At 36.3% G+C, this 12,696-nt stretch overlaps 1 protein-coding gene across 1 annotated transcript; it reads right to left on the bottom strand.

Moving 5' to 3' along the window:
- Positions 1-2,268: 2,268 nt before the first annotated feature.
- Positions 2,269-12,062, bottom strand: LOC113090797 (proline-rich transmembrane protein 1-like). The gene is made up of 4 exons (XM_026256394.1): positions 11,729-12,062; positions 7,943-8,301; positions 6,822-7,013; positions 2,269-5,682 (listed from the first exon to the last, which is right to left on the bottom strand). Exons 1-4 carry the CDS (start codon positions 11,745-11,747, stop codon positions 5,506-5,508), a joined length of 747 nt encoding a protein of 248 aa, XP_026112179.1. The 5' UTR covers positions 11,748-12,062; the 3' UTR covers positions 2,269-5,505.
- Between the last annotated feature and the right edge of the window lie 634 nt (positions 12,063-12,696).

Raw genomic sequence — 12,696 nt, 5'->3', positions numbered from 1 at the left:
CACTATTTTCCTCATTTATTATTCTGTTTATTTATGAAATACGTCACAACACTGGAGAAAAGTCGTTTGCAACTTCCGTTTCACGGGGACTTTAATGCATAAGCTTATGTTAACTAACCATTTTACGGATAGAAAATTGATTGGCTAGTGAAAAGTGTCTTTATATAAGAAGTAGTTGGAGGGGGCGGGGCTAAAAACAAAAGGGACTGATGATGTCAGTGAAACGGGAAAGTTAAGTGGCGGAGAAAGTTATTTACATTGTGCTGAAAAATTGCGAAGTCAAATATATGCTTTGTTTGGAATAATGTGAACAAAATGAAATATGTGATTTTGCTGCATTTTCCGCTTTAAGTGTGAATAGAGAAATTACTTGTCACTGGAAACTCGCCATGTCAAGTTAGGACACTGTGTAAAGCACGGGTCTTACGTAAGTCTGGTGAGGGGAGGACAGTGCTGCGAGAGCGGAGAGAGATAGGAAGTGACAGTAAGGGTGTCAACATGAATCAAGCTGCGAGTCAGTGAATCTTCACTGCTCTGCTCAAATCTTGGCACAGATAGCACTTGAGAACGCAATCCTAACCAACAAGTGCAGAGCAGCTCGAAACAGCACTGCGCCGTGAGGACCGTGTAAACCAGACGTGGCCAAACAACTCAGCCTTGATGGAGTTGTGAAGGTGATTGGTGGGTGAGTACATGGGCGCAGAACGGGCAACACAAACACACGGCGCGAGGGTCAGAGCAGAAGAGGCAAAACTGTGTGGTGAGGGACGGCAGGCCTGCAGTGTTAAATGATTACTGAAACGATGGCTCTCTTTGGGAGGCTAAACGACCATCTGTGATCCTACTGACACAGTCTGGACCGCTTCCTTCTAACTCCATCCATCTCTCTTCTCTCTCACCTCTTTACATTACGGATGAAACTCACATATTTCAGAACAAATAAAAAAAATAGACATGAGAAATCACATTGAAAAAATGAAGAAGACTGAATGAATTATACTATTAGTTTCAAATGAGTGTTAATTTATCACTTGCATATGTTTATATCAGATACATTTGGAAATTCTGACATATTCTGAGCTTTTGTTTGTTGCCTTTATACCCACAGACAGGGGCGCAACTATCCAGTGTTAGAGGGGTATGCATCAAAAGATTTTGGCGCCCCCACCCCCATTTCTAAATAAATAAGTGTGCCGGACATCATCATGTATGGGCTTGAAATAATAAATGTTTATTTTAAAGTAGCTACTATCAAACAGCCACTGTTAGCCTACCATAATTATATGGTATATGGTATATATAATGTTATCAAATAATAAAAAGTTACAAACAGAATAAAGAGTTAGAACTAGTCAGTCTCACCGGTTCTCGATGCCCAATCCTAGTAACAATGTTGCTATCAAACATTCAAAAGCGCTCTTTAGTAGCAACACTGTTACTACACAGCGAGATCCAGTAAAGAAAGCATTTGAATTCGCCACTGAAGTAATTACATCGCTGTGAGATTATTAACGGATCAAACAGTGATAACGTGGAAACCATGAAGTAACATTATGCCATGAATGAACTATCCAGCGTCCACAGATCAGCAACATTCACCATGGATTTACTGTAGTCACACTAACTGCAACCATGGAGGTTTGGCAGGAATAGTAGGCTATAATGCTTTTAAGTAACATTATGTCGGTTTTATTTTGACATTATGAATACAATTGCTGCCCTCAAATGTTAATCTGAACTAAAATAAACCTTCGTTTATAACTAGCCTACTACAATATTACATTTCAATTTGTCCAAGGCGCTGTTTTGTTTTATATGCTCCTAAGAAGAGTCACGTATAGCTCTATCATTGCTCAAAGTAAAAAAATATACTTTATGATGTTGGTTTTAATTAAAAAAAAGTTTCATTCAGGGAATAAATGAATCCTTAATAAATTAATCATGGCTTATTGCAAAAACTACATTAGGCATCAGTAACAAGGCATGGTCGTGCTGATGCTTCTCCGCAGAGCGACAGATGCCCTCACAGATTGAGAAGAGCTGTAGCCCCTTGGCCATTACTGTACCCCACAAAATGTAAATGAGAGGCACTGGCGCCCCCCTATCAGATGATCAGTTATGTGATGTGGATATACACTGTAGCTCCAGTGACACAAGGAAAAAAGATTCAGAGATAGAGAGGGAAAAAACAGGGCAACTATAAATAGCACTTCTGAGATATAGAGAAAGGCCAAACATGAGCAAGAGGCAGAGAAAACACACAATCGATTCTGGCTCCACCAGGTATTCCTCTTTAATTCAAATCACTTGGTTCATACACAGCAAATCAATGCTTGGGCTCATTAAGAGGGCAAATCTCACGAAAACATGTTTGAGTCACAATTCCCATCCAAAATTAAAGGAAAGAAAAAGAGAATTAAGTCTTTTTGACATGATTTTTAAAAAAAACTCTCATGTATGAAATGCATCTGGATGTTTTACTCTTCTGAGAAATTCTCATTAGATTTGCATTACTAAAAAAACTCTCATGTATGAAATGCATCTGGATGTTTTACTCTTCTGAGAAATTCTCATTAGATTTGCATTACTTTCGTGATAATGTTTTTTTTTTAATTGCAATTAAAGTCTATGAAGAAAAAAAAAATAATAGTCCTTAAATAAGCTAAAAATATATTTATTTCTGCTGACTTGAGGTGAAATATGTTCTTGACAGGTTTTTGTGAGATTCACCACAGAGTAAAACTATAAAAGCACACAAATACAAGCGAGCTTGCGGCTTTTTGAATAAACCTACCGCATTTACAAGCTTAGAGAAACCGTGTGCAGTAACAACAGGCAATCAGATCTCATTGGCCATGTTTACAACAATAAAGCATTTGCTTTATATCACAACTGTGTGAAAAAGCATATTGCTGGGATAATTATAAACAGGTGCGAGGTTCACATCAACTGTACAGTGTTTGCACAACTTTAAAACACCAAAATAAAATGTATCAGACCAGCTTGTCTTATTAACAGACAGGATTTCTGTCGAAACTATGCTCTCCCTTAGTTAGAAAACGAGGGTCATATTTTTAGACGTAGCCCGTATAAACATGAACATGTGCAATCACACGTCTAACAAGTATAAACAATTCAACAAACAGTTCAGTGTAACACTTGCAATATGCTGCAAGGCATTTGTTCAAAAATAGATCAGAAAGATATTAGAAATCGATTAAAGAGAGCAGGAAAAGACCGATATGACCGAATCAACATTTTGTTAGATTTCTCCTTTTATGCGCCGTAAAGAATGAAAAGGTTTTTGGATCGACATGAGGGTGAAGAAATGACAGACCTTTTATTTTTTGGGGTGAAATCTTGCTTTAAAATAAAGAGTTTGACAGATTATACAGTCAGAGGATGGCACAGATGAATGCAGTTTTTTTTAAGCAAGAGATTAATAAACATACTGGAGACCTAAAATACAAATCTAAAACACTGCGTCCATGTTTTAATATATTCTATATTTAAGAACACTCTAGGATTGTTTGATTCTTTTTGTTCACCCAAACCATTGTGCTAAATGTGTTTCCCTAAAAACTACAGCAGCAAGTGAGGAGTTTCAATGAGGTCCGAACTTGAAGCAAGTTACACTCTCATCTACAAAGAAGTGAGACAAACTAGCTACTTGCTTTCTGAGCATAAAAGTGCATTTTATCACATGCTTCATCAGAATATGCCAGCTGAGCAATCATCTGTGATGACTGACTGTTATCTAGGAAAGATTACCAAATATTTCAACAGTTAGTTATTTCAATAAATAAAGAAGTATAATACACAAATTAATAATTTAATTGAAATAATAAATAATAAAGTAATTCACAACACACAAATCACGTCTTCCTTCAATGAAGAGCCAATTTACAAAAGTCTGTAATGAAGTAATAATTTCACTCTAGAATACATTCTTTCAACACCTCTGAACTGGACCGGTCTGCAACAAGACACTTAGGCCTAAGAGTTACTCTACACAAGTACATGAACACAAACGCTTTTAGCTATTTTCACATATTGCCGCATTGAAAACGTGTCAGCAATTCGTAATGATGCTCAAATACACGTTGCATTCTCAGTGTTGCCACAAGGGGTGCTATACAATAGCATTAATTGTTTACTTCTGGGGTCAGTTTACCGTCATGTCAGGCTAGCAGTATGATGGGAATCCTGCTGAGGTCAGTTCAAGTTGGTTAATCTGGTTTAATGACTACCACAGTAAGTGGCCATTCACACAGAATGTTGATTATGCGATTAAAAACAGTAGGTGCAATGGAGCAAAGAAAAAAAATAAAAGCTCTAGAAGGTCTAAAAACACTTATTTTTTTAAAGTTTTAAAAACTTTTTTTTTTGTTTTCGTCTTTCGTACGTGAGTCACGTCGATTTCGTATTTCCACACAACTTTTCTGTGTTGGCTTTTGCTTGAATACACATAACATTTATCTGTGGTATAAGATACAATGGGCAAACCGGTAAACCAGAAATGATGCAAAATGTCAAATTTATTCAGTTAAAATACTGAGAGGAAGGTCATTGCCAAAGACCTTTACTATGACTGGTTTATCATCTGCTGTATGAACACAGCACAGAGAATGAGCACAAAAACCCAAATTTAAGTTTCAGTTTTCAGCTAAATGAAACCTTTAATTTGGGTTTTGGTGCATCACTCTCTTTAAATATAAGCTCCTGTTGGCCAAGCACTTGCATCTGTGTTTGTGTACTCCTTAGAGTAGATTTCTGGCCTCTGATTAATCAATACTCATATACACTCTTTTGATCTACAAAACAGAAGTTCCTTTGGGTACATAAAATGTGAAATTCCAGTTCTGCTATATTGGAAACTATTTCAAAAGTCTATCATTCTTTCAACTTATTCAATACATTATTTTACACTATTCAATACCTAGTGTATAGAAAACACAATTTATCCACACTTTCAGCGTATGAATTTGTCAAGTTAACCAGCAAATAAATATATTATCTTTCCAAACCGATGAATGAGAAAAATAATACATGGAATATTTTGAACATCACAAAAAACACAGTTATACCAAAATTATGTTCCTGTGGGTTTCTTTTAAAAATAAATGTTTTTGGCAGATTCTAAAAGCAAACGATAACACCTGACATGACTCAAGTCTTTAGTACACTATTTTTCTAACTACTGATCTAACACAGGCTTTAGTTTAGGAGAAACAGGAAGTGCTCAGTTAGGTTGATGTGAGTGTGAGCTTACACGCTTACAACAAGGTAGATGCTCGGTGTTCCCCACACTCAGATTTACTATACCATTAATCTATCTTGTAACTAATACATGGGCCAAATGACTGTAAAAGCGTATATTTTCCACTGCAGATTAGGTTTTGGTGGCTTGAGCCATCAGAACCGTGCAGTGTGACAGAAAAAGCAGAATACCGACTGGAATGATGGCCTGGGGTCAGGACGGGAGGTGCGTCCTGCGCTCGCTCTCTAGGGCTCCCAGTCGTCATCGTGGTGCTGAGAGGCGATGATGACCACAACGGTGAGTATGGTGCAAAGCACGATGGAGGCAATCCCCACCGCCAGACTGATGAAGGAGAAGTTACGTGCCTCACGCGAGGCGATCTCTGCTGTAACCATATCGCCTCGAGCCACAGCCGTACGCACCTGAACAAAGAGACTCCTGTTTAGTAGATATCTAGAATAAATCGATAAAATACCAGCTCACACCAAATCTAAATTAAATTAAATTAAATTATTAAATTTGTTATGCTAAGAAAAACGAATTCTGTGCAAATCACTGTTAGCTAACATAATATACTGAAATGCAGCCACTAAAAAAATATCATATTTACTATATATCTAAAATAAATCGATAAAATACCTGTTCACATTAAGTCTGAAATTAAATTATTTAATGAAGTTAACTTGTTTCATGCAAAAAAAAAGAGCTAATTGTACAAAATTCTCTTTAAATTGTTTGTACACTTAGACAATGTAACACCAAAATGCAACCACTAAACAAATGATAAACGATTGTATTTAGTAGATATAAAGAAAAACAATAGATAAAATACCTGTTCATGTCAAATCTGACATTAAATGAAATGAAATGAAATTATTAAATAGTTTAATGCTAAAAAAACATAACTGAACAAAACTCTGTAAATTGTTTGTCACCTTGAAATGCTGCCATTAAACACTTTAAAATCCTACTTAGTAGATATATAGAAAAAAAATGGCTATTCAAAGCAAGTGTGAAATTAAATTAAGTTGTTTGATGTAAAAACAACCAAATTGTATGTAATTCTGTGTAAATTATTCACAAAGAACCACTAAACAAACAAATAAATAAATATATCGATAAAATCAAATCCTATGTTTGTAAAAATCTAGAAAAAGTGGAGACTACACACAAAGTATGAAATCTAAATTAAAATTAAATTGCCTAAATTGTCTAATTGTCTAAAAAGTCTAAAGCCTAGTACACACCGGGACGATTATCGCGCGTGCTTATCGCCAACATTTTTCAACACGTCTTTTGTGTTCATACCCAAGAGATCTTCACTTGCAGAAATAGAGTGTGACAGTGTGAACAAGCCTTAGTTGTGTGTAGATCATTTGTACACATTGATCATGTTCCACATTGAAATGCAACCATTTACCTAATCTTTTTAAAACCGTGTGTTCTTAGTAGTTCTTAGTGTGTGAACAGCAAGCATGAAACAGAAAAGATCTCCATGAGCTGATTCATATCTCAGCCCTTCTGGCATCAGAGCACCAGAGCTCGTCCTGGGCTCAATTACCTGCACGGCTTTGATGATGGCGATTATTCCTGTGGGCCAGAAGCAGCAGACAGTGGTGAGGACGGCGATGGGCAGGTAGTCGTGAGGAGGACGACGAGACTCCATCAGAGCAATGCCGTTGGGCATATGCATGGCCATCTGGCCGGGGGCAACACCTGGATGAGGTGCACCGTTGGGCATGTAAGGCTGTGCCTGAGAAAAACACACAGACACTTCAGGTGCATAATTCCTATATTTTTACTGGACATGACATTTTTGACTATTACAATTTTAGTTTCTTTAGCAGCACATGAAGTGAAATAGGGCTGCACAATTAATCGAAATAAAATCAAAATCATGATATACCTTTGTGCAATTAACAAATCAATCATCATCAAACACTATGTATTAAATATGTATTTGGGACCCAAATGTATGCTGGTTCCCTTTATTTTCACATAATTAGCAATTTTTTCAGTAATGAGGAACCTACGATACAATTTTATTTTTTACAACAGTAATATATTTTGTTTTCCTTTCTTTTTATTATTATTATTATTATTATTAACTTATCAAAGTTCAAAATGCAGTTAAATAAATCACAATTAAATCTTTTGAATAAACTGTAGCCCTATGCTTAAATCATTTATTTGGAGCTGAATTAGTTTTTGATATGATACAAAAATTGTTACAGAGAACAATGAAAATGAACTGGAATCTAAATCTAAAAAGAAAATATCTATTAAACATTTATATTAAATATCCAATATCAGCCAAAAGGTGTTGAGGTTTTACTAATACATTTTCAAAATTCACTAATATTGGCAGAAAAGAGTTATAGTCTGGATATATCATGCATATCATCTCCGCTTGTGTTTTTTCTTCTTGGAAAGGTATTTGTTCTCCAGGGATGCACAGGAATCACATCACATAATCTTTTAAGCATTAGAGAAGCTGCATATTTTATTTAAAGAGACAGTCTGTGCTTTTAAAATAACACTAAAACACCATCAAAAATACATGACGTCAACAGAACCAACCTTCAACTCCCTGTGAACTATAACTACTGTAGTATGCAGTATTTTGTATCCCGCTACATACTTCTGAATTATCCTGTGCAGTTCAAATGAATGCCAACTCACCCCTGTGCCTATGGGATAGACGGGAACGTAGGCCGTGCAGGGCTGCAGCTGGAGGGGGTATCCTGTATGTATATAGCCCACTGGGGGATGAGGGACGGTGCCCACTGGTCCGTGCGTCTGCACTGGGTATCCGTTTGGAGCCCCCTGGGGCCCGAGGGTGCCGCAGTGGAACTGGGTCTCCTGCAGGTACCCCTCTGATCCAGGAGGAGGAGGGGGAGGGGGGTAATTGGGCTGCGGGGCACAGCTGGTTGGAGGAGGATGTGGGGGCATGTTGGGGTCCTGGTTGGGGAGGTAAGGAGGCGGAGCCATCTGCATCATCTGCTGAGACATGGACTGCCTCCCCGCTGCCTCCTCCAATCCTGAGCCGTGACACAAACACAGTCATGCACCACAAATAAAGACCGGCAGACAATTATTCATCAGAACAAAGGCCTGTTCACACCAAGGATGATAACTATAGCCATTAAGATTTAAGATACATTTCTAATTCTCTGAAAATATAGAGGTTCGCACGGCGGCTGTGAAGATAACACAGAAGAATGATTTAAATGGAATCACTAGCAGGAGCATTCTTTCAAGCTGATGAATGATTAAACACCGACAGCCAGTCAGAATCCACCTGACTTGAAAAACCTCAAAGCATTTAATACATCAGGCGAAAAAAACTGCAGCTTGTGCTTATAATAAATGTACACCTGTGGCATGGATGCAAGTATATTCATCTAGTTATCTTCATAGTTATCGTCCTTGGTGTGAATGGGCCTTAAGACACTGATGCATATGAAATTCATAAATAAATAAATAAAAAAAAAGACCTTTGGAAAACTTCACCTGGTTCTTCAATTTCATTGCCTCTTGTTCATTCTACATGTGCCATCAATTTAAAGTTTATATAAGCATATATGATCATTTAAGTTTTTATAAGCATACTTTATACATATATATATATATATATATATATATACAGTGGGGCTCAAAAGTTTGGGATTGCAGAATCTGTGAAAATGTGAGTAATTTTCAAAAAATAAGAGAGATCATACTAAATGCATGTTATATTTTATTTAGTACTGTCCTGAGTAAGATATTGTACATAAAATATATTAACATTTGGTCCACAAGACAAAAAAAATTGCTGAAATTATTAAAATAACCCCACTCAAAAGTTTAGGAACCCTTGGTTCTTATTACTGTGTTCTGTTACCTGATGATCCTTGACTGTCTTTCTGTTTTGTGATGGTTGTGCATGAGTCCCTTGTTTGTTCTGAACAGTTAAACTGAGCAGCGTTCTTCAGAAAGATCTTTAAGGTCCTGCAGATTCTTCAGTTTTCCAGCATCTTTGCATATTTGAACCCTTTCCAGCAGTGACACTATGATTTTGAGATACATCTTATCACACTGGGGACATTTGAGGGACTCAAACACAACTATTTAAAAAGGTTCAAACATTCACTGATGCTCCAGAAGGAAACAAGATGCATTAAGAGCTGGGGGGTGAAAACTTTTGGACACAAAATATGAAATATAATTTTTTTCCATTTAGTTCTGCCCTTCGTAAGCAACAGAAGATACTTGTATGTTTCCCGGTACACAAATTAAGTACAATTTACCTTGATCTTCAAATTCCAAAAGTTTTCACCCCCAGCTCTTAATGCATCTTGTTTCCTTCTGGAGCATCAGTAAATGTTTGAATCTTTTTAAATGGTTGTGTTTGAGTCCCTCAAATGTCCTCAGTATGAAAAGATGCATCTCAAAATCATAAAGTCACTGCTGGAAAGGGTTCAAATATGCAAAGATGCTGGAAAACTGAAGAATCTGCAGGACCTTAAAGATTTTCCTGAAGAACGCTGCTCAGTTTAACTGTTCAGAACAAACAAGGGACTCAGAAGTTTCAGAACTCAAAACTTTCTTGTTAGTCTAAAAAAAAGCTTATACTGAAGCCAAAACAACTTGATGTAATAGTGTGGCTAAACTCCGCCTCCACAGAAGGTCAACTCCTGCTTTTCCATCACTTCCTGTTTAGCTCCTTCTGAGTCGACAATCCTTCACGTCAATTCAAACAGAGCGTTCTGATGAGGAGGCCAAAACAGGACAGGAAAACAACCTAGTATTTCTAAATTACGATGTTTTTTATGTAAATGTCTTGATAGCACTATAAGTGGTCCCAGGAGAACAGTATAAATTAATTAAATAAGGCAGCTCATGACTTTAAATATTTTGAGAGCTCCCTGCAGAGATATTTTGGTGATTCATTCACCACGACTCTCTGATTGGTGTAGTTTTTTGCTGAATTGTGGGAAAAGCAGTTTACCACCAGACATTCTGCTATTAAAATCAGTCTTTAAAAAATATGTTAAAATAATAACTGATGGTCTGAACAAAAGCATATGCAATTGATGAACAACAACAGAGCACACAGCAGTTCTGTCTTTAAAGTTTTCGTTCAAATCAGTTTCCTTACGGAGAAAATTAACGCCATTTTAAACATGACCAATGCACGCTATTATTTAGACAAATTTCCAGTAAACCATTCCTTAATTTGCATTCAGACAGGAATATCCCTTCACAAAAGAGCTTTAATTAGATATACACCAGCTTGTGTCACATAAGAGAGTTCAGGGTGTTTCTATGTGTAAACGACTATTGTTATGTAATCCTTCACAATGTCAGCAGCATATTTACAGTTCAGGATGGTATGTGTGTGTGTGTGTGTGTGTGTGTGTGTGTGCTGGGGTATACACAGGGATACATATTTAATGCATAATTTTCTGAGCACATTTAAAGAACCTTGTCTATTCGTGTCCTCTATTATTTTAGAACATCCTGCAGATTAGGTATATTAAACAACGAATATGAATCATGAATATACTTTGAATATTTGTCTAAATGGGTTGACAGAGATATATATATATATATATATATATATATATGATTTTATAAAAGCCCTCAATAATCTTTTTATTATTTATATATATATATATATATATATATATATATATATATATATATATATATATATATATATATATATAATAAAAAAGATTATTGTTAGGCTAATCCAAAAGGTTCTTATATGTAAATCATACCTGCGTTTTTTCTGAAAATCACGCAATTCAATTGATTTAGGGCCCTCTATCGCACAGTGCGTTGAATCACAGACCCAAGGGACCTGAAGCCTGAAATAGGGCTTCATACAACAGCATTTATTCCACTTCTAATGCGCATTTTCTCTCATTTGATAAAACTCTGCATAATGTACACGACACCACACTATACCGGAGAAAATAACGGACACGACGGCTGCGTCTCAAATCCTAGCGAGCTGCCTACACGGACAGCGTTCATGGAGATCATCTGCTAGTTTTAATTCTTCGAAAGGCGCATTTGACGCCCAAAACGCGCAGCATTATGATTATATCGAGCAAAACTGCAGCACGCGCTCAGAGACATCACGCGCTTCTGATGCCTAGGTAGGCAGCTTACTAGGATTTGAGACACAGTCTGAATACACGACTACAGCCTTTAGATGAAGGGTGAACATTGAAAAAAGATTTAAAAAAAAAATGACAGCATGCAATTCATGAATGGTGGTACAATCGCTTTTATGTCATCGCCTCTCATTCGTTGTACAATGAACACATTTTATTTAAATGAGTGATCCAGATGCATGGACCGATTTAATTAGTGGTGTATAACCAAATACAAATATATATATATATATATATATATATATATATATATATATATATATATATATATATATATATATATATATATATATAAAATTACCGTGTTTTTCCGACGACATCGCGTTTATTTATCCGTTTCGACGATGTTCAGTGTGTCTCTCCAGTTGCAATAAAACCCAAATCCAACCAGTGCGTCTGTCTTTGTGTCAAATCACAAAAGAGATGATGCTGATGATTTCTCCAGGCTAATTATAACGCATCTTCAGAAGGTATGCTGATGTATGCTGTACGATGTAAAGGCTGGGTTATTGACGGGATGTCTGTTGCTGCTTTTTTTCCCACGGTCACACTGCAACATCCAGAGCAGCAGCAGCAGCAGAAAACAGGTTTCAACGAACGCATCTAGTTCCACTGAATTAGCCACAGCTTCTTAAAGTGACAGCATCCATGCCGCACATGGGAACATAATTAATTTCAAGAATACTTAAACCACTAAAGTCTATTTACAAGAAGAATTTAAGAGCGCCGAATAATATGGTTAACATGGTATTTTCCATAAACTACCATCGTTACTAATTGTCGCAATAAAACAGTGGTTGCTTGGCATTAGCTACTATTGACATTACGTTATTACACTCGTACATTGTTTGATAGAGATACCAAATTCATTTACCATGGTTTTACCATAGTATCTATAACTGTAGTATGTTATTTTGGGTTGTATGCAGCTTTAAATATGTATAAGAGAAGTCTAAAAATCAATTATGACTCAAAATATGTCATATAAAAAAATATGTATTAATACAAAAAGCTGACCTATATTGACTGCTACAGTCACAATGGACAAATATTTTTTCACAGTGTTTGAGAAATATTCATAAAGTCTCTATTAGTAACTGTTCATTTATTGAAAGCAGAATAATCCATAAAATAATATGAAATTCTTGAGAAACTGTGAAAAACGGGAAAGAGATCAAATATTCTGGACTGGGGGGACCAAATGTTAAACTTTAAGAATCATAACTTCCTAATCTGAATATTGGGGAATGTTTCATCCTAGATTATGTG

The sequence above is a fragment of the Carassius auratus genome, unplaced genomic scaffold (genome assembly GCF_003368295.1).
Source record: "Carassius auratus strain Wakin unplaced genomic scaffold, ASM336829v1 scaf_tig00214021, whole genome shotgun sequence".
Taxonomy (NCBI): Eukaryota; Metazoa; Chordata; class Actinopteri; order Cypriniformes; family Cyprinidae; genus Carassius; species Carassius auratus.
This window is presented reverse-complemented; position numbering and strand designations above follow the sequence as displayed.

Excerpts from the sequence above, each read along its gene's own strand:
- LOC113090797 (XM_026256394.1), bottom strand. Across the intron at positions 7,014-7,942 it reads TCTATCCCATAGGCACAGGG|GCACAGCCTTACATGCCCAA; the intron begins GTGAGTTGGCAT and ends TGTTTTTCTCAG. Across the intron at positions 5,683-6,821 it reads CCATCATCAAAGCCGTGCAG|GTGCGTACGGCTGTGGCTCG; the intron begins GTAATTGAGCCC and ends CTCTTTGTTCAG.